This window comes from Felis catus, chromosome E1, assembly GCF_018350175.1.
Source record: "Felis catus isolate Fca126 chromosome E1, F.catus_Fca126_mat1.0, whole genome shotgun sequence".
Taxonomy (NCBI): domain Eukaryota; kingdom Metazoa; phylum Chordata; class Mammalia; order Carnivora; family Felidae; genus Felis; species Felis catus.
This window is the reverse complement of record NC_058381.1, coordinates 12,125,760-12,147,320: the sequence shown is the minus strand read 5'-3', so window position 1 is coordinate 12,147,320 and position 21,561 is coordinate 12,125,760. Positions and strand designations below refer to the sequence as shown.

The following is a 21,561-nucleotide window of genomic DNA, read 5'->3' as shown; positions in this document are numbered from 1 at the left end:
GCTCAGTCGATTAAGCATCCAACTTCAGCTCAGGTCCTGATCTCACGGTTGGTGGGTTTGAGCCCCACGTCGGGCTCCACGCTGACAGCGGGGAGCCAGCTTGAGACTCTCTTGACCTTTCTCTGTCCCTCCCCAACTCCCGCTTTCTCTCTCAAAATAAGTAAAGTTTAAAAAAAAAAAACTACCTATGTTCACATACAATGCATAAAAATTTATTTTATATCACGAATCAAATGAAGGTACATTGGCTCTGCTCTAGAAACCTTCAAGGGAGGCCAAAAGCAGCATAAAAAATACTAGAGAGGAACGAGCTAGAACTATCAATCAAGGAAATAGAACTCTCTCATATCCGCCCCTTTATTATTAGGTTTTTTACAATAAAGTTGTACTTGGTGTTTCAAAGAGAAAATACATCCTATCTCATGACCCAATACACACAGACACACACACACACCATAACCCAAAATTTCACAAAAGAATGCACCCTACATTCTGTTAAATTTTTTAAAATTCTAGTTGTGGCCCACTGAATAGCATAAGAAAATAAGAAACTGGATTTTCCCAATATTGCCACACCCTTTGGAATGAAATAGGTGAAAGTGTGTGGAAATCCAAACATTTATTCAGTAAACAGAAAAAAACAAATTCTGACTCTACCTATTGGAAATCAACTTCTGGAATTCAAAAAACTTAGAAAAAATAAGAGTACAGACATACAAAGTAGCATACCTCCAGTGTGCTATTCCAGTTGTTTAAAAATGTTTCGATAATTTTTTGTTCTTTAAAAAAATTCTAGACACTGGTCCTAATGGTATTCTAATAACTTTAACATTTTTTTAAAGCTGTGTAATTGCAATTGTGAAAATCAGTTGGCACTTAGAAAATCTAACACCCTTTCATGATTAAAGCACTCAGCAAACTAGGAATACAAGTAAGCAAATTCAGTGTGATAAAGAACATTTATAAAAACCCCACGACTTCATACTTAATGGTGAAAAACTGGCAGCTTTCCCCTAAGATCAGCAACAAGACAAGGATAGCTCTTCTCACCATAGATATTCAACACTACTGGAGATTCTAGCCAGGCAAGAAATAGGAAAACGTCCATGTTGAAAAGGAAGAAGTAGAAACTATATCTGCAGGTAACATGATCTTGTATACGGGAACACAAGGGAATCCACTAAAAAAATCTATTGAAACTGATATGAGGTCTGCAAGTTTGCAGGATACAAGATTCATATACAAAAATGAATTGTATTTAGTAGCAACCTGAAACAAAGCAATTCCATTTGCAATAATATCAAAAAGAATAAAATACTTGGGAATCAACTCTTTTGAAAGAAGTGTAAGACTTAGACACTGAAAACTACAAAAAAAAAAGTAAGATTTAAACAAATGGAAAGGAATCCCATGTTCACGGGTTGGAAAATGTGATATCGTTAAAACGGCAATACTCTCCAACTTGATCTAAAGACTCAACACAATCCCAGCTGCTTCTGCAAAAGCTGATCAGCTGATCCTAAGATTCATAAAGACATGTAACGGGACCCAGGATAGCCAAAACAATGTTGGAAAGAAGAACAAAGTTAAAGGACTTGTTTACCGGGTTTCAAAACTTGACACAAAGCCTAAGTAGTCAAGACAGTGTGTGTACTGGCACAGGGACTGACACAGACCAATGGACCAGAATTAAGAATCCAGAAATAAGCAACTGCATTTAGGTAATCAACTGATTTTTAACAAGAATACCAAAACCACTCAGTGGAGAAAGAATAATCTTTTCAACAAATGGTGCTGAGACAACTAGCTATCCACATATAAAAGAATGAAGTTGGACCCCCTGCCTCTCACCATACACAAAACCTCAAAATGGTTCACAGACCTGACCCAAAAGTGGGCAGACCCAATGGGGGTCAGGGATGAGAATGAAGAGACCGGAGAAGGTGGCATGGGCAGCCATGCTGAGGCCTCACCTTTCCATTCCGACCACTGCTTTTCCCACCACCACTGACCCCCGAGGGTCACCTACCTTTTGGTGCAGATAACAAGGCAAGTAGCAATCGGTCAGGAGAAGAATGCCTGCAACAGGTGCTCTGGAGGACTTCAGAAAGTTTTTGAACACGACAGTGTTGAACTCAACTGCAAGATGAAATTTGCTATCTACTTACCACCAGAGGCAGAAACTGGAAAATGCCCTGCACTATACTGGCTGTCTAGTTTAACTTGCACAGGACAAAATTTTATGTGAAAGATTATCAAGCTGCTTCAGAACGTGTCCTTGTCATCACCGTTCCAGATACCAGCACATGTGGCTGCAATATTAAGGGAGGCGAGGGCTGGGACTTTGGCACTGGTGCTGGGTTTACGTGGATGCCACTGAAGAGCCTTGGAAAACTACCTACAGAATGCACTCTTACGTAACTGGGGCGCTTCCTCAATTCATAAATGCCAGCTTTCCGGTGGGTCCCCAAAGGATGTCTATTTGGGGCCGTTCCACGAGAGGCCACAGAGCTCCGACGTGTGTTGGAAGAATCCTGGAAAACACAAATCTGCATCAGCAGCTCTCCAGTGTGCAACCCAGCGCTCTGTCCTGCAGGCAAAAAAGAAGCCTTTAGTGAATAGTTGGGATCAGATACAAAGTAAAGGGAAGGCTTCTGATAACACCCATCTTGTGGTCCTGTCCAGGTTCTCAGCCTGACACACTAATTGGTCAGGAAAAAGACGGCCAGTTCCTTTCAGATGGGCAGTTACTACCTAGTAACTTCACAGCTGTCTGTACAGAAAAGAGAGTCCCTTTTGCTTTTGGATTACAAGTGGGTTATGATCACAGTCACTACTTCATTGCAATCTTTATTGCTGGTCACATCGGGCATCATGCAAAATACCCGAATGCATGAAAAACTTCAGGTAAGAGAATTTCCAGGATTATAATCCTGCTACAAACAGAACTGTAGGGGGAAAGTACTTCAAAACATTGTATTTCATAGTGCTAAAAATGCATCATTCCATAGCTGAATCACTTTCTGAATAAACATATAAGACCTAGAAAAAACGTGGTTCACAGACTGACACAAGAGCTAAGAGAATAATACTCCGAGAAAAAAACACAGAAGCAAATCTTTGCGACCTTGGGTTGGGTGACGGTTTCTCAGCTATGACACCAAAATCCAAACAGAGGTAAAAACATTTCTAACACGCAAATGCCAACAGTACCCAAGAAAGTGAAAAAAGACCATCCAGAGAATGGGAGAAATTATTTGCAAATCATATTTCTGTTAAGGGACTGGAGTCCGAAATATAAAAAGAACTCTTACAATCCTTATAATTCATATGAAGTTATAGGTCATAACTTATAACTCTTATAATTCATCAATAAAAAGGCAACCCAATATTTTAAAAACGGGCAAAGGACTTGAACAGACATTTCTCCAAAGACAATATACAAACGACAGGGACATGAAGAGATGTTCATCCTCATTAGTCATCAAGAAAAGGCAAGTCAAAACCACGATGAGACACCACCTCACACCCAGTGAGCTGGCTATAATTTTAAGTTAGTAATAATTTTTTGTTGGCAAGGTTGTGGAGAAGAAGAAACCCTCCTACACTGCTGGATGGAATGGAAAAGTCTGATAGTTTCTCAGACAAGAGTTCTTGGACCCCAAAAATCTACTCCTAGCTATGTACTTGAGAAGTGAAAACATGTCGGCGTGAACACTTACATGTGAAATGTTTACAGCATCGTTATTTGTAATGGTGGAAACCAAAATGTCCATCAAACGATGAATGGGTTTTTTTTTTAATGTCATATATCCACGTGACAGAATATTCTATCACTCAACTACAGAAAGAAGTGAAATACTGACACGCACATGCTACAACAGGGACAGCCTCAAAAACATTATGCTGAGTGAAAGAAGGCACATACAAAATGCCACATACTGTAGGATTCCATTTATAGGAAAATCCAGAGACAGGAAGGAGACAGTGGTCGCCAAGGGCTGGGAGGGGGCAGAGAACGGAGAGTGCTGCTCTTGGGACATGGTTTCTTTCTGGACTGAAGAATACGCTCTGGGATCCGAGAGTGGCGATGGCCGCACACCTCTGTTATGTACTAAAAACCACTGAACTGCATTCTTCAAAAGGGTGAATCTTTTCATGTATGATTCATATATGAATCTCCATGAAGTGTTTTTTTTTTAAGTAATCAGCTGTTTTAAAAACAATTCAAAAGAACCAAAACATGCTTTAAAATATAAGACAGCTGTAGGCCACCGGGTTGGCTCAGTCGGTTAAGCATCCGACTCTTGATTTTGGCTCAGGTCACAATCTCGCAGTTGGTGAGTTCAGGCCCCAATTCGTGCTCCACATTGTAGGCCTGCTTGGGATTCTCTCTCTCCCTCTCTGCCCCTCTCCCACTCACTGTCTCTCTCAAAATAAATAAACTTTACACACACACAATATTGTTGGGGCACCTGGGTGGCTCACTTGGTTAAGTGTCCAACTCTTGGTTTCAGCTCAGGTCATGATCTCACAACTTCGCAGCTTCTGCCTCGCACTGTGTCTGTCTCTCTCCCAATAAATTAAAAAGACACGATGTCGTTGTATTGGTTCCTTCAAACCTTCCTGGTGTACTTCACAGCTGTGGGCACTGTCGAGGCCAATTCCCACTCCAACGGTGTTTTCTAATCATAAGGGCTGCAGGAGGAAGTGTTGTCTTACCACAGTTCTTTTCAGAAAACCTGAATCTTGTGAGATTTGATTTCCTACTGCTAAGATAATGAAGATAACAATATAAACAAAGCCATTAAATAAAAAAATCTTACGAGATCACTTAAGAATCCTGAAAACATCCAGACAGCTCGGCTAGGTCACCTTATGCGCGCATGGTTACTAACATATGTCTGAGCACCAGCCTGCTTCTGGAAGAAGGGGATGCAAGCCACGGCAAAGACCCAGATACCAGTGGGAGTGAGCTGCACGCAAGCCAACCTTCACAGGTTGGAGGAAAATGCTGGAAATCCTGCCATGGCGGCATGGACATCTTGGAGAACACTTCAGAAGGTCCCCCAAGGAACACTGAGGTCTTACTCCTGCCTGGGGCTCCTATCTTGACCAGCAGTCTCTAAACAGCCGTATGTCATCCACTGCTGCAAAATGGTATTTGTTTCATTAACAGCACCCACGATTTGGATCTGCAAAAGGCAAAGACACACTACTAACATTCCAGAGTAAGAACGCCTTTATTCAAACGTGCAGACGTGCAGGACGATGCGGCTTCAGCATCCAGGACACAGACACATCCTACAACTCCTCCTGTTTTCTCTCCAGAACACAGGCTGCAGGAGCGCATAAGCAACTTGGGGGAAAAAACACATTCAGTCCAAAACCATTTCCTGTGAGCTCCAATCCATGTATTATACTCGTTAGCTTCAATTAAATCAGGAAAATTAACTTTGCATTTCCTTGCCTAACACAGTAAGTCAAAGATAACTTTAAACAGGGAAAAACATGCAGCGATGAGTGGTCTCTCCAGGTGGCTCCATGAGCATGATGGGGAAAGTGAAACACGCCCAACAGACGTCAGGACGATTACATACAGAAATAGGACAAGATGGCCAAATCGCTATTCAGGTGTCATGTGAACAATCTCTCTATAAAGATACACGTTAATGAAAAAATAACATTTCACAAATGTACGTAAGATAGCTATTCTAATCAACGGTGAAAGCAAATCCCTGAGCTGAGAATAAAAACAGATCTGTGAGATGCCACAGCCTGAAAAGAGGCTCTCTTCTAGTTTATTCCTCCAGATGGTCAGGTAACCCATGATTGATTACGCTGAGCCAAAAATGCCAACTAGCCAAGTTCACAGGTGGTACAGTGAAGGTCACTTCTAAGAGCACAAAATTACCTTGAATGCAAGCATGCTAACAATTAAAGGCTTAACACACAGAAACAGAAGCAGCCTCTGGCCACTTCCAGTCCTTGCTGACAGACGGAGCAACTCACCACGATGAAAACAGAAGGGAAGCTGTGGAAGATGAACATTCTCCTGGGTACTTGTGGGGTTCTTTTTTTCTCCTGTGTATTTATTTTAAAGGGTCACCATGCAAGGCACCCCGGCTAGGACAATGACCTGCCCGCTGTGGTGGCAACCAATGCTTGCAGGGGGGCCCGGAAGGCGGCTCTCCACTCCTGCCGTGCCCGGCACCCCCCTCTCCTGCCCTTTTTCCTGACTTCTCTCCTTAACGTCTTCGGACTCAAACCTGCCCATAAGCACCCACGAGCCGGTGACAGCAGAAATGGAGAGACTGCCGACCTCTGGCCCATCCCAGGGGGTTAGCTGTGCTGGAAGGGTTGGGCCAGGCCAACAGGAAAGGAGGAGACAGTGTGGGAGACAGTGCCAGGGGAGCGGATGCCATAGTAAGAGATTCTCTAGAGTCAGGAAGAGGAATCAGCCTTTACGTCCTGAAAGAGGTATCTTGCCTTTTCTGTACAGCAGGAGAAACCCGGCCCAAGGCAGGAGGCGAGTTCCAGAACGCCCCTTCCTGAAAAGCTGTCGCCGAACGTACTGGTGGGAAGCGAGCTGACCTGAAACGAGAGACTCGGGTTGCAGGGATTCCCCTTCCTCCTTAACCCCACTCTGCACTTCACTTTAGTGGTTTTAATGAACGAGAACGGAGTCTGAATGTGTTTTTTCCTCACGTTGAGATTTCTCTCACGTAGACTGCACAGTCTGACACGGACAGAACCCGGCAGCCGCTCTGGGCGGGCACAGGCCCGTCCTGAGTCCCATCCTTTTAGATCTGGTGTGGTTTCGACTGCGGGGACAAAAGTTCTGTAACACCGAACACCGTTCTCGCCTTGAACTCTGAAGACAAGAGCGCAGCTTCAGTGATTCCTCTTCTTTTGTGGGAAAAAGGTATACTTTGTAGGATTAAACTCTTCCCAGATACGCTCAAATTCTTCCAGAAAAAGCCTCACATACTCTTCATCCTCCATAATCAAAACATTTTCTCTATTGTTCTGAATGGCTTGAGTGGTCCAGTTGAGGGAGCCCGTGATCAGCACCTTCTTGTCCACTATGGCAAACTTGTGATGCATGTAGCCCAGGTCCTGATCGTGTCGCACCTGGATGCCTACAAAAAGGGCAAGTCAGACTTCTCCACCGCCTCTTACAACGCTTTCGTTCAGACACGGGAGTCCCTCCTCAAGTGCAGACCGTTTCCCAGCAGCTGCTGCTCTAGTTCTGACTTGGTAGGGGAGACGGGAAACTCGTCACCCTTGGGCAGGAGGCGGTGGCCGAGCCAGATGGTGACCAGCCGCCGCCAGCACACAGGAGGGAAGGCCGAGGGAAGGGGGAACGTGGTGGCCCAGGACCGCGGGGTGGTGGGGACAGCCGGTCCCGAGGGGCGGGACGGCAACACTCACACAACTTGCCTTCTGGCGCCGACAGGCAGCCCTGGAACCTGGGTGAGGTCTGCCCGCCCGCACTTCTCAAGGACGCACCAACCAGCACAATCCCAGGTTACTGGTTCTGGGAGGGCCCATCACGGACCCTGCCAGAGGGGTCAGGGCAACAATCGTTCGCCGGGCTTTCCTTGCCTTCAAGCTCTCACTGGGCCCACCCCTGGAACTGGGGCACCCCTGCCAACGCCACACACGCCAGCACCACACCCCACTGCATAAGGGGAGGATGGACCTCAAGCAGGAAGACTGCAGGAGAAGCCAGGCCCTGGGTGCTTCGGGCGAGGGAATTAAGTGTCACCCCAAAGCCAGCCGGCTGGGGGCCCTAACTCCCAGCGTGCCCTGGGCCTTTCCACCAAAGCAGAAAGAGTTCTAACTGCTACAAAACCGAATTCTCCCTCGCTTTGCCTCCTTCACTCGCCATGGAGCCTGTAATCCTTGCCTTTTGTTTTCCTGTTTGTCTCTCTCCTACCGTTTTCAAACTCCCCTCAGGCAGGACCCGTCTGTCCATCCTCCTCTGCCTCAACCCTGGAATAATGCCTACCTCCTGGGTTATCTGCTTAGTGGACGAGACCATAAGGAATGTGTGATTTAAGAGAACAGTTTAAAATAGGCTGCTTTGCAACAGAGTCACCAGACTTCACAAATAAAAATACAGGATGTCCAAAGTAAGATGTGATTTCAGATAAACAACAAATACTGTTTTTATTTAAAAAAAAAAAAAAGGGTTTTTTTTTAACATTTCAAGAGACAGTGCAAGCAGGGGCAGGGGAGGGACAGAGAGGGAGACACAGAATCCAAAGCAGGCTCCAGGCTCTGAGCTGTCAGCACAGTGCTGGACACGAGGCTCGAACTCACCAACCGTGAGATCATGACCTGGGCTGGAGTCAGATGCTTAACCGACTGAGCCACCCAGGTGCCCCTACAGATAGTTTTTAAAGTAAGTGTGTCCCATGCAATATTTGGGACACACACTAAAAAGCATTCGTTGCTTATCTGAACTTCAAATTTACCTGGACATCCTGTATTTTGCCAGCAACCCTGCCTTGTAACCTTCCTATCCCAGGGGACCCGAACACCGCTTCTCTAACCAACCCGCCAGCAACTTCTGTTAGCTCTACCTTCAGAACAGATCTTAAGTCCCACATGCAAAACACACTGTTATACTGAGGCTGAGCAGGAAATACAGACCTCACGGGTAAGCCCAGAATCTGAATTTAGACCCTTTGCAAAATTATTCATACTTCCCGCTTCAACTGTCCCCATCCCAGTGCAGGAGAAAGGCCAGCCAGAGGTATCCGTCTTACCTGTCCTCCTGCAGCCGGAGAAACAAATTAACTGCTCACCATCTAAACATTTTAGCTCCACGTTTTTTAGTATATCATTTTTATTCATTTCAAAAGCCCCAGCATAAAATTCACTAGTGGATTTAAGGTGAAATGACTTTTCCTCCTTTAGCCCCTCAGTCCCGAAGCCCCACCTTCGCCCTATGCACTTGGCACACCTGCTCCTATGCACACGGTCACTGAGAGTCCGCTAGTGGCGGGCCTTGCAGGTTTGTTTTTACAGTTCGCCCTTGATCTCCTGAGTGCTGCCTGGCTAAGCCACTGTCATTTCAGTCTGCAACGTCAAAAACTCAGCTGGTGGGGCTACATCCCCTGCCTCTACCCGGTACAGGCTTTCCCCACAGCCCCCCAAGGCCAACGCCAGTCATCAGAAACTGGGAATCACAGGAGCTACGTCCGCTTTCCCCGGTGTCGCTGGGCAGGCCCCCAGCCTCTGAGAATCCCCCAGATCTTCTCCACTAGCTGGGAACACACAGCCTGCTCACTCCTCCGGGCTCACACTCAGGTATCCAGCGTTAACACCTCCCTGCACAGAAGTGCACCCACTGGGTGAAGGCAGGTGCTCTTTACAGACGGCCCTGGAGTCTCTCCAGGCTAAAACCATCCCGACCTCACAAGGCCACCAGGGGACATATATGGGGTCTCACCTATACTCAGACCCCCCACCAAGTTTCTGCTTTTGACATTCTCCCCCACTGCCTAAGGCCCCCGGGGTCACATCATTCGCCAGGCTGGGGGCCTGATGACCCTCCCCAGAGGTTCTCCACGGACCTGAGTCCCAAGCCGGGACTCCCGGCCTCTCTGGCGCGGCCTACCTGCCTTGCGGAGCAGGCCGATCTGCGAACCGTTGAGGGCCATGTAGTCGCAGTCGGTGATGACCCGGACGCGCACCCCGCGCTGGTGAAGCAGCTGCACCGCGCGCCCCAATTGCGGGCTGGAGAAGGCAAAAAGGCAGAGCTCGAGGCTGGCGCGGGCGGCCAACAGGGCCCTCAGCAGGCGGCTGAGCGAGCTCTCGCCGTGGGGCAGGCTGCACAGGCAGCCCGCTGGCGGCCCCGACGGCCCCTCGCTTGGGGCCTGCAGCAGAGCCTCGGTGCAGGTCACCTGCGACGGGAAGAAGAGCACCTCGCGCCGCAGAGAACTCCGCCACCCTCGCCGTCGCCAGGCCCGCAGCCAGTGCAGCACGGAGGGCAGCGCCTCCAGAGCCAGCGCGAGACCCAAGGTTGCCACAGCCGCCACCCGCCAACGTAACCGCTCCATGCCGCCTCGACCCGCCCCGCCGCCCACGGCGCCTGCGCGCGCGCCCCCGGCCACGTGCGCCCGCACCTCCCCACCCACTGCGCCTGCGCACCTCTAGCCACGTGCACTCAGCGCCCCACCCCCCACCCCCCCACTGCCCATCACGCCTGCGCCGCGGCCGGCCACGTGCGCCCGACCCCCTCCCCCATACACACCACCCACTACGCCTGCGCGCCCCGGCCCTGTACAGCCACCCCCGGCCAACCTCGCCTGAGCAACCCCAGGCACGTGCCACGTGCGACCGCCCTCCAGCCACAGCCCACTGTGCCTGTGCACCCGCAGGCCCCGTGCGCCCCACCCCCCCATGGCCCCTCCCACACGTCCCACCACGCCTGCGCACCCACAGCCTGGCTGCACACCGCCTCTCTGGGCTTACTCGCGGCCCCACCGCGTCTGCGCGCCCTCTGGCCAAGTGCATGCGCCCCGCAGGCGCCCCGATACCACCCGCTCCCCGCAGAGCCTGCAACAATCCAGGTCCTCCTCCTTTTGAGGGGCAATAGAGCAGCCGTGACCGCTCAGTTCAAACCTTTCCTTTTGCTTTAGGGGCGCAGCTAGGCAGGGCTGGGAGAAGGGTCTGGAAAAACACTGAGAGTGTCAAATAAGGAATGCTTAAGCTGGTGGCAGGGTTTGAACTCAAAGTGTCAGAGACAGTGGTGTGATGGGGATGGCCCCAAAGCCAGTCTTAAGCCCCTTGTTTCTACAGAATTTCCCAATATAAACTTGTTATTTGGAGATGCCTGTTCGTTCTGCTTTAAGCATAAGCATGGTGAAAACGTAAGAAGGCCTCGGTCCTGTCTTAGCAAGCCCTGGACCCACTGTATCACTTAGGAGGGGCTGTTACTTTCACAGGGAGAGAAAAGAGAGAAGGGCTAAGTTTTCTTTTTTCTATTTTTTCTTTCTTGAATCCTGGTCAGGAATTTCCACGGTTAATTTAAGTCTGTCTATGGTCTTTGAAAGGAAATAACTCCACAGTCTCCTCCTCGTAACCAGCGGATGGTCTTCATGACTTCCATCCATTAAAAAACAGACTCCCCAGATGGGGGGAAAGGAGCTGATCTAAGTAACTTTGGGAAACCACGTTTTAACTGGAAACCACAAGGCTAAACACAACAGCAGCTGCCCATCAACACTGTACTCTGGGTGGTACCTTTATTTCCCAAGGCGGGGAACTGCATACACGCGCACTGGGGTTGAGTGCGTTAGTCGTTGGTTGGCGGATAGTGGGAGCCAGGGTTCTCTCTGTTGGATGGGGTAAGAGATAAGCACCGGAGAAGGCTTGAATGATCCCTCTGGTACCGGATTGGGGTCAGAGACACCACAGTGAACTCATGGTTAGCTTACTATTTATAGTAAAATACGTACTACGTCAGTTTTGACATACCTCACATACCTCAGTCCCCCAAGAGGCCCAGAAGCAGTGACACCCCGGCAATAATGAGCATGCTAGGTCCCAGATCTTAGTTTCCAAACACCATTCTCGAAGAAATAACAGATTCTGGGTGTTGGGCACGGAGACTGTAGATGTATTTTCGGCATCTTGTACGAGAAATTGAGCATGTGGACATGGCAGCAGGAACAAAAGACACAGGAGTAGCCTAAAAGAGACTCCAGTGGCCAAAACTGGAGCAAATGGAGAAACAAAATAAATATTTGCAGTAGTTTTTATAACCCAAGTGCAAGATAAATATACATGACTCTATACTGCTATAAATAAATGACTGAATAAAGAAACGAGAGAAGATACATGTCTTCCTTACAGAAGAATTCCAAATAATATATGTAGCTACTCCTTGCTACGGGAGGGAGAACTAAATCTCTCTGCCCCTTTGAAAGTGGGGAGAAACCTTGTAAACACCACCTTAACCAAGTGATAGTGACCATCACCAGAGATGTGTGAATGTTACATACCCCGGATATGATGAGAAGGGCACCTCACTTCTGCGGTGGTTGTTCCCAAAGCTCATACACCCAGTTCTATCATGAGGAGGAAACGTCAGCAATCCAGATGGAAGGACTTGTTATCCCATTCCACAGGATAACTGGCCAGTATTTTTCCAGACTGCCAAGGTCATGAAGAGAAGGGAACCGCTTGGAAACTGTAACAGACCAGAAGAGACTGGGGAGACTTGACAACTAGATGCAATGTGGTGCCCTGAACTGGATCCTGAAACAGAAAGATAGTGTAACTGGGAAATGGGCTGAAATGTGAAAAAGTCTGGAGCTTAATTAATAGTCACGTATCAGTGTCAGTTTCTTCACTTTGACAAATGCATGATAGGGATGTAAGATGCTAATAATAACGGAAACTAAACTGTCTGTGCTATCTTTGAAACGTCAGTAAATCTAAAATTATTCCAAATTAAAACTTATTTTATATGTTGAACGTTCACCTTCCGTATGACCCAGCTATACCGCTCCTAAATATAACCCAAGAGCAATGAAACCACACGTCTATGTGTGTGCATGAAGACTTGTACACAAATGTCTGCAGATTTATTTGTAATAACCCAAACCTGGACATAATACAAACATCCATCAACAGATAAATAGCCGAACCCTCGCCTGTCCATACGATGGAATACTATTTCACAATAAGAAGAAACAAACTGCTGATATATATGGATAAATTATGCTGAGTGAAAAAAGATAGACAAAAGAAAGTATATTCTGTGTGGTTACACCAACATGCAATTCTAGGAAATGCAAACTAGCGTGAAAGTAAATCAGTGGTTGCCTAGAGATGTGGGAAGGGAAGAAAGAGTATAAAGAAACATACAATGAGATGTTCACTATCTTGATGGCGTTAATGTGCATACGCATACGTCAAAACCTGTCAGGGTGTATGGTTTCAATGAGTATATATTATTGTATGTCAGCCATACTTCTTAAAAGTGCCTTTTTAAATTTACAAATAGAGCCCCACAGTGTAATTCTAGCTCCCCTACGTCACAGCTGCGTGACCTAGGGCGAATCGCTTCATTCTTTGAGACTCACTTTCTTCACCTGAAAAGACAGTAAAGAATGAGAAGGTGAGCACAGTCCTATATAAAGAGGTAGTCAATTCCTCTCTGTAAAAACAACCAACCAACCAACCAACCAACCAACCAAATATGCGCGTGCATGCGTGTGCGTGTGTATTAGGGAAAATGGTCAATAACAACCGCGTCAGGGTGCTGGAAATCCACCAAAGGCAGACAATAAAATGAGAGGCATCATTTTTTTAAAAACTGCTGGAGGCTGCTCCCAGCCGTTCACCCTCCCAGCTCAGTTGGCAAAAATGGTGGCCTTACCAATGTGGGACCGGCTGCAAAACCCTAAAATCTAGGTTTTTACTTTTGCTGGCTAAAAGTAGTGGGTTCAGTTGGGAAATGAATGACAAACACCTGCAGCCTTACCAACCCAAGCTTCCGGTCCAAGGTGAGGTAAGCCGCAGACCAGCCAGAAAATAGGACAGAAAGGGCCCCAAAGTGAGAAAACCATAGAAAAGCTGACCTACACTCTCCACACATCCTTGGTGAACTGGGGAGCTATGCATGAATGGGAGAGACCCAGGAGAGGCCAGGGAAGAGCGAAAGCCAATGGAGGCTTGAAAGGGTTCCCAACCCACAAACACATCGATCAGCAAAGGACAGGATTCTCACAAGCTTAAAATATTTGGGTACAACCTCTGCCTAAAAACATTGGCTGACTACTACATTAGGAAGACACAGCAGTGACCTCTAGACATAAATAAAAATAAGGATTAAAAAAAAACATTGGGGCACCTGGGTGGCTCAGTAGGTTAAGCATCCAACTTCAGCTCAGGTCATGATCTCGAAGTCCATGAGTTCAAGCCCCGCGTCGGGCTCTGTGCTGACAGCTCAGAGCCTGGAGCCTGCTTCATGTTCTGTGTCTCCCTCTCTCTCTCTCTCTGTCTGCCCCTCCCCTGCCTATGCTGTCTCTCTCTGTCTCTCAAAAATAAATATTAAAAAAAAAAAAAAAACAACAAACTGAGCAGACACACCAGCGTCACACTACAGAGGGAGAAGTTCTACAGTTTAAGTCCAGGCACGTTTCCAAAGAAAAACAACCTTAGAAAAATGTAATAGAATGTAATAGAATTGCTATACTATATTATCTAAAATGTCAGTTTTCGACGAAAACATAATAGACATGCGAAGCAGCAGGAAAGTGTGACCAACATACAGGGAAAACAGCAGCCAATAGAAATTGACTTTGAGTGGACCCAGATGTTGGAATTAGTAGAAAAACACTTCAAAGCAATTCTTACAGAAATGTTCAAAGAATTAAAGGAAAATATAATGATAATGAGTCCACAGAGACTCCTTAGAGAAACACAAATTATTTTTTAAAGTCTATGCAAGGGTTGTCTGGGTGGCTCAGTCGGTTGAGCGTCCGACTTCAGCTCAGGTCATGGTCTCATGACTCGTGAGTACAAGTCCTGTTTCGGGCTCTGTGCTGACAGCTCAGAGCCTGGATCCTGTTTCAGACTCTGTGTCTCCCTCTCTCTCTCTGACCCTCCCCCGTTCATGCTCTGTCTCTCTCTCTGTCTCAAAAATAAATAAACATTAAAATAAATAAAGTCTATGCAAACTGCCAATTAGGTTCAATTGTAACTGCCCACTGTGGTTGGAATATTAATAATGGGAAAGGCTACGCATGTGTTGGGGCAGAGGGTATATGGGAAATCTCTGTACCTTTCCCTCAATTTTGCTGTGAACCTAAAACTGTTCTTATGAAAAGAAGTCATTTACATCATGCACAAAAATAAACTGAAAATGAATTTTTAAAATTTTATTTTTAAGTAATCTCTACACCCAACATGGGGCTTGAACTCACAACCCTGAGTCAAGAGTTGCATGCTCTTCTGACTGAGCCAGCCACGCACCCATAAACTCAAAATATATTAAAAACCTAAATGTGAGGGTTACCTGGGTGGCTCAGTCAGTTAAGCGTCCAACTCTTGGTTTTGGCTCAGGTCATGATCTCATGGTCTCATGAGTTCAAGCCCCATGTCAGGCTCTGCAGTGTGGAGCTTGCTTGGGATTCTCTCTCTCCCTCTCTCTCTGCCTCATCTGTTCATGTTCTGTGTCTCTCAAAATAAATTTAAAAAATTAAAACAAAAATAAAGATGCATATTGTAATCCCTGGAGCACCCCCCCCACACACACACACACACAACTTAAAAAATTAGGTTTACAAATCCAAAATTAAAATTATGTTCTAAAACATAGTCATTCAACAAAAAATAAACACGTTAAAAATAGGAACAAAAAGACATGAGACACATTATAAATATAATATGCCACTGAATTCTACTCTTAAAAATAGTTTAAATGGAAAATTCTAGGTTAGATATATTACCACAATATAAACATTTTTAAGTCTTAAATGTTTTTTATGTCATATAGAAACATATAAATATATAGAAAATGGACATAAGAGATACAGAAAATAGCAAAATGGGGGCTCCTGGGTGGGTCAGTCAGTTGAGTGACTCTTGATTTTGGCTCAGGTCATGATCCCAGGGTCAGGGGATTGAGTCCCCAGTCGGGCTCCGTGCTGAACATTGAACCAGCTTAATATTCTCCCTCCCTCCCTCTGCTCCTCTTCCCCACTCACTCGCTGTCTCTAAAATTAAATAAAAGGGGGCGCCTGGGTGGCTCGGTCGGTTAAGCGTCCGACTTCAGCTCAGGTCATGATCTCACAGTTCGTGAGTTCGAGCCCCGCGTCGGGCTCTGTGCTGACAGCTTGGAGCCTGTTTCGGATTCTGTGTCTCCCTCTCTCTCTGCCCCTCCCCTGTTCATGCTCTCTCTCTGTCTCAAAAATAAATAAACGTTAAAAATTTTTTTAATAATAAAAAAAATAATAATAATAAAATTAAATTAAATAAAAGTAGCAAAATGGCACATGTAAATCTAACCACACCGATGATTACATTAAATGCAGGTAGACTGAGAGCTCCAAATCAAAAAACAGAGATTGTCAGACAGGCTAAAACGGCAAGATCAAATACATGCTGCCTTTAAGAGAGACACTGTAGATTCAAAGACACAAGTGGTTTGAAAATAAGATGGAAAAAGATACACCACGCAAACAGCAACCGTAAGAGAGGTGGACTTGCCATATCGATATCAGAGAAAATAGGCTTTAAGACAAAAAATAATATTCAAAGTAAAAAGTTATGTTACTAACTTTGGCAGGATTTAAAAAGAGGTGTTAAATACCACTAGTATTTAATGGGACATTCTTAAGAATTACACATGGAGGAACGCCTGGGTGGTTCAGTCCATTAAGCGTCCAACCCTTGATTTCGGCTCAAGTCATGATCTCACGGTTCAAGAGATGGACCCCCTGGCCGGCTCTGCCCTGCTTGGGATTCTCTCTCTCCCTCTGTCTCTCTGCACCACCCTCCCTTGTGCATGGTCTCTCAAAATGAACACATAAACATTAAAGAAAAAGAATTTCAAATGGAGGAATTTAGGAAAGATGCTTAAGTCATTGCCCAATACTCTGAACAAATGCTCCAGATGGTCTGTTCTTGGAAAAGTGTAAGTATTGCAACCCTTCAAGCACAAAGGGAAAGCTCAAGACCCAGAATGTTTTCTCTCTCCCAGTTAGTGCAAAAAAGCCACAAAAACACAAAACCAGACTCAGTCCCCAAGGCAGGAGTCGAACTAGGTCAGTACAGATTCATCTGCCCACCATGTCTTCTGCACCCTCACCTCTGATGGCCATCAGTCTTCAAGAGCTGCATATTCTCAGGTGAAAAAGGCCACAACTGCCCATAAAAACCAATCAATATATGGCCCTACCTGCCCATTCTTGTCAATAAAAGCTTCATTGTATGTTGGAAATTTAGATCACACATTCCCATAAAACGAAACCTGACACTTACGTTGGGTTCTACCCGCCAAGGGAAGTCAGTCAGTAGCCTGGCAGACAACTGGCAAAATCCTCTTTAGAACATGAGAGCAAGGTTTCCAGAGAATGTCATTCCCCAGAAAAAGAGAAACATCTGTACCCAAAGATAAGGGGCACAGTGGGAAGTCATCTTCCCCCCCACACACTTACCCTTTACCCGTGTGAGCCTGGAGTTCCCTCCCAGTCTGAGAAGATGACCAAGACCTACAGCTGCCAGTTTAAGGGTTCCAGGTCACCTGGGTATGCTTCCCACCATCTTCCTTTCAAACGGATTTGTCTTTAAATATTTTTAATGGACGAACTATTCCCCAAAGTTGAACAAAATGTTAAGCACACACCTGTAGACATTCAAGAGATGTCTTTGGAATAAATGAGTGTTACCTCGTCTCCATGATCAACTCCAAACACTAACTTTGAGAAGACCATCCAAAATCACTAAAGCAGCTTAAACTTCCATACCACAGAGAATTGGCCACTCACTGGTGTCATTGGTTTTCTTTTTTAATTGTGTTAAAATGCACATAACATAAAATTTACCATCTCAACTATTTTTATGTGTACAGTTCAGTGGTATTAAAGATATTCACACTGATGGAGCATGTGCTGGCTCAGTTGATAGAGCATGCGACTCTTGATCTTGGGTTTTGAGTTTGAACCCCATGTTGTATGTAGAGATTACTTAAAAATAAAATCTTAAGGGGCGCCTGGGTGGCTCAGTTGGTTAAGCACCCAACTCTTGGTTTTGGCTCAGGTCATGATCGCATGGTTCGTGAGTTTGAGCCCTGTGTGGGGCGCTGTGCTGACAGCATGGAACCTGCTGGGATTCTCTCTCCCCCCCCCCCACCACTCCCTCTCTCCTCTCTGCCTCTCTGCCACCCCTGGCAACCATCATTCTACTTTCTGTCTCTATGATTTTGACTACTCTAAGTATGACCTATAATTGGAATCATAGAGTGTCTTTTTGTGATTTATTTATTGCATTTAGCATAATGTCCTTAAGGTTCATCCATGTTGTAGCATATTACAGGATTTTCTTCCTTTTTAAGGCCGAATAATATTCCATTGTATGGATATGCTGCATTTTGCTTATCCATTCATCAGTCGATGGACCGTTCAACTGCTTCCATGTTTCAGCTGTTACAAATAATGCTGCTATGAAGATGGGTCACAAATATCTCTTCAACACCCTGCTTTCCAATCTTTTGGGTATATACCCATAAGTGGAATTGCTGGCTCATATGGTAATTCTATTTTTAATTTTTTGAGGAATCTCCATACTGTTTTCTACAGTGGCTGAGCCATTTTATATTCCCTCCAACAATGCTCAAGTGTTCCAATTCTCCCATACCCTCACCAACACTTGTTTCCTGTCCCCACCACTCCCTCCCCCTCCCCCCCCCCCCCCCCGAGTAACCACCTTCATATATCTTCTTCAGTAGAATGCCTATCCAAGTCGTTTGCCCATTTTCTGAATTGGGTTGTTTCATTGTTAAATTTTAGGAGTTCTCTATATATTCTGGATATTAATCCCTTATTATGATTTGCAAGTATTTTCTCCCATTCTGTGGCTTGCCTTTTTACTCTGTGGATAGTGTCTTTTGATGTAGAAAAGTTTTAAATTCTTATGAAGCCAATTTGTCTATTTTTTCTTTTGTTACCTGTACCTTTGGTGTCATATCCAAGAAATCACTGCCAAATTCAAAATCAAGAAGCTTTTGCCCTGTGTTTTCTTCTAAGAGTTCTGCCTTCTTAACTCTTACATGTAGGTCCTGGTTTCATTTTGAGTTACTTTTTGGGGGTTAATTTCTACATATGGTGTTAGGTAAGGGCCTAATTTTGTTCTTTTGCATGTGGACATTCAGTTTCCCCAGAACCATTTGTTGAATAGACTGTGCTTTCCCCCATTGAATGGTCTTGGCACACTTGTCAAAAATGATTTGTTCATATTTGTGAGGATTTTTTTTCTGGGCTCTCTATTCTATTCCACTGGTCTATATGTCTGTCTTCATGCCAATACCACACTTTTTATTATGTATCTTCAAAGTAAGTTTTGAAATCAGAAAGCGTGAGTCCTCCAGATCTGTTCTTTTTCAGGATTGTTTAGGCCGTTTGGATGAGGTTCCATATGAATTTTTTGATGGGTTTTCCTATTTTTGCAAAAAATTATTTTTTGGGATTTTGATATTGGATTGCATTGGATCTGCAGATCGCTTTGGATAATATTGACATTTTAACAATATTAAGTCTTCCAATCTGTGAACATAGGATGTGTTTCCATTTATTATTATTTCTTTACGTTTTTTTTTTTTTTAATTTATTTTTGAGACAGAGAGAGAGCGTGAGCTAGTGGGGGGAAGTGGCAGAGAGAGAGGGAGACACAGAATCCGAAGCAGGCTTCAGGTTCTTAGCTGTTAGCACAGAGCCCGACAAAGGGCTCGAACTCATGAACAGGGAGATCATGACCTGAGCCGAAGTCAGATGCTCAACCGACTGAACCACCCAGGCATCCCTCTATTTATTTATGTCTTCTTTAATTTCTTTCAGCAATTGTTTTTCCCCCCAATTGTTTTGTAGTTTTCATTGTACAAGTTGTCACCTCCTTGGTTAATTCTTATTTTATTCTTTTTGATGTTATAAGTGAAATTGTTTTATAATTTCATTTTCAGATTGCTCATCATGTATAGAAATGCAACTGTTTTGTGTTGATTTTGTATTGTACAACTTTGCTGAATTCCTGTATTAGATCTAATGTCTTTTGTGTGGTGTCTTTAGGGTTTTCTATATATAAGGAGCACTCATCTGCAAACAAATAATTTTACTACTTCCATTCCAATTTAGATGCCTTTTCTTTTTCTTGTTTAATTGCTCTGGCTAAAACTTCCAGTCCTGTGTTGAATACAAGTGATGAAAGTGGCCAACCTTACCTTGGTCCTGATCTTCGAGGAAAACCTTTGTCTTTCACAACTGAGTACTATGTTTGCCACGGGTTTTTCATATACGACTTTCATTATATATAGTTATAATAATTATATATTTTTATATTGATTACATATTATATTTTTATCATGAAAGAGTGTTGAATTTTGTCAAATGCTTTTTCTGCATTGAGATGACATGTGGTTTTTCCCTTTCCTTTTACTAACATGGTATATTACACTGATAGTCTTATGTTGGACCATCCTTACATCCCAGAAATAAATCCCATTTGGCCATGATGTACGGACCTTTTACTATGCTACTTGTTAGTATCTTGTTGAGGATTTTTGCATCAATGTTTATAAGGGATATTGGTCTGTAGTTTTCTTTATAGTGTCTTTTCTGGCTTTAGTATCAGGATTATGCTGGCTCATGGAATGTGTTAGGAAGTGTTCTTTCCTCTTTTTTTTTTGCAAGTTAGTTATTTCAATGTCTGGTAGAAGTCACTAGTAAAGCCATTGACTTCAGGAGTTTTCTTTCATGGGAGATTTTTTTTTTAATTATTTTTTTATGTTTATTTTTATTTTTTGAGAGAGTGAGAGAGAGGGGGAGCACAAGTGGGGGAGAGGCAGAGAGGGAAACACAGAATTGGAAGCAGGCTCCAGGCTCTGAGCTGTCAGCACAGAGCCCAATGTGGGGTGTGAACCCATGGAATGAGAGATCACGACCTGAGCCAAAGTGGGACGCTCAATCAACTGAGCCACCCAGGCACCCCAATACTAACTTTTACATTATTAGGTGTGCTTAAGTCATGCAGGAAACAGAGTACAGTTACATACCATTGCTACAATATTAGCTCTTATAATTGCTCATGATCTACCTTTATTGAGATCTTTATTTCTCCATATGGCTTTGAGGTACTGATGGTGTCTTTCACTTCACCTTGAAGAACTCCTGTGGGCATTTCTTGTAGGGCAGTTCTAGTGATCACAAACTGCCTCCTCTTTTATCCAGGAATGTCTTGATTTCTCCCCCACTTTTGGACAGTTTTGCTGCATAGGACTATTGGTTGACAGGGGGGTATGTTTGAGCACTTTGACTATATTGGCCCACTGTCTTCTGGCCTCCAACGTTTCTGATGAGAAATCTGTATACATTCTCATTGAAGATCCCCATATGTGATGATTTGCTTCTCTCTTGCTGCTTTCAAGATCTGCTCTTTGTCTTTCTGAAGTTTGATTAGAATGTGTCTCAGTGTGGCTCTGGGTTCATCTTAGTTGGGAGATTCTGAGCTTCTTATATATTTATGTTCCTATCTTTCACCAAATTTGGTTAGTTTTTAGCCATTCTTTTATTTAATTTAATTTTTTTTTTTTATTTTAGAGGGAGAACATGCAAGCAGAGGTGGGGGGCAGGAGAGAGAATCTCAAGCAGGCTCCATGCTCAGCTTGGAGACCAACACAGGGCTCAATCCCACGACTCTTTGATCATGACCTGAGCCAAAATCAAGAGTTTGACGCTCAACTGACTGAGACACCCAGGCACTCCTAGCCATTCTTTGAATGTTCTCTGCCCTTTTGCCTTCTGGGACTCCCACAATGTGCAGGTT

The 21,561-nt window shown here is 44.8% G+C and overlaps 2 protein-coding genes and 1 pseudogene across 3 annotated transcripts in view; 1 reads left to right on the top strand and 2 right to left on the bottom strand.

The window, feature by feature from the left end:
• Window positions 1-190: 190 nt before the first annotated feature.
• Window positions 191-21,561, bottom strand: part of FLCN (folliculin) — a 41,450-nt gene continuing 20,079 nt past the window's right edge. The window contains exons 14-18 of one of the 2 annotated variants that reach the window (XR_006589305.1): window positions 12,021-12,208; window positions 11,494-11,732; window positions 9,632-9,750; window positions 4,489-4,698; window positions 191-2,590 (exon numbers count right to left, since the gene is read on the bottom strand). The gene's annotated coding sequence lies outside the window, so the exon portion shown is untranslated. The remainder of the gene's footprint in view (window positions 2,591-4,488; window positions 4,699-9,631; window positions 9,751-11,493; window positions 11,733-12,020; window positions 12,209-21,561) is intronic. The other variant, XR_006589306.1, reaches the window with a different exon arrangement.
• Window positions 1,205-4,392, top strand: LOC101088792 (annotated as a pseudogene).
• On the bottom strand, window positions 5,225-10,108 carry PLD6 (phospholipase D family member 6). The gene is made up of 2 exons (XM_006939920.5): window positions 9,632-10,108; window positions 5,225-7,142 (listed from the first exon to the last, which is right to left on the bottom strand). Exons 1-2 carry the CDS (start codon window positions 10,071-10,073, stop codon window positions 6,895-6,897), a joined length of 690 nt encoding a protein of 229 aa, XP_006939982.2. The 5' UTR covers window positions 10,074-10,108; the 3' UTR covers window positions 5,225-6,894.

Bases quoted from the DNA above. Each gene is read 5' to 3' on its own strand.
- PLD6 (XM_006939920.5), bottom strand. From the start codon at position 10,073: ATGGAGCGGTTACGTTGGCGGGTGGCGGCTGTGGCAACCTTGGGTCTC. The intron at 7,143-9,631 runs GTAGGCCGCGCC...CCCTTTTTGTAG, and splicing joins CGGCCTGCTCCGCAAGGCAG to GCATCCAGGTGCGACACGAT.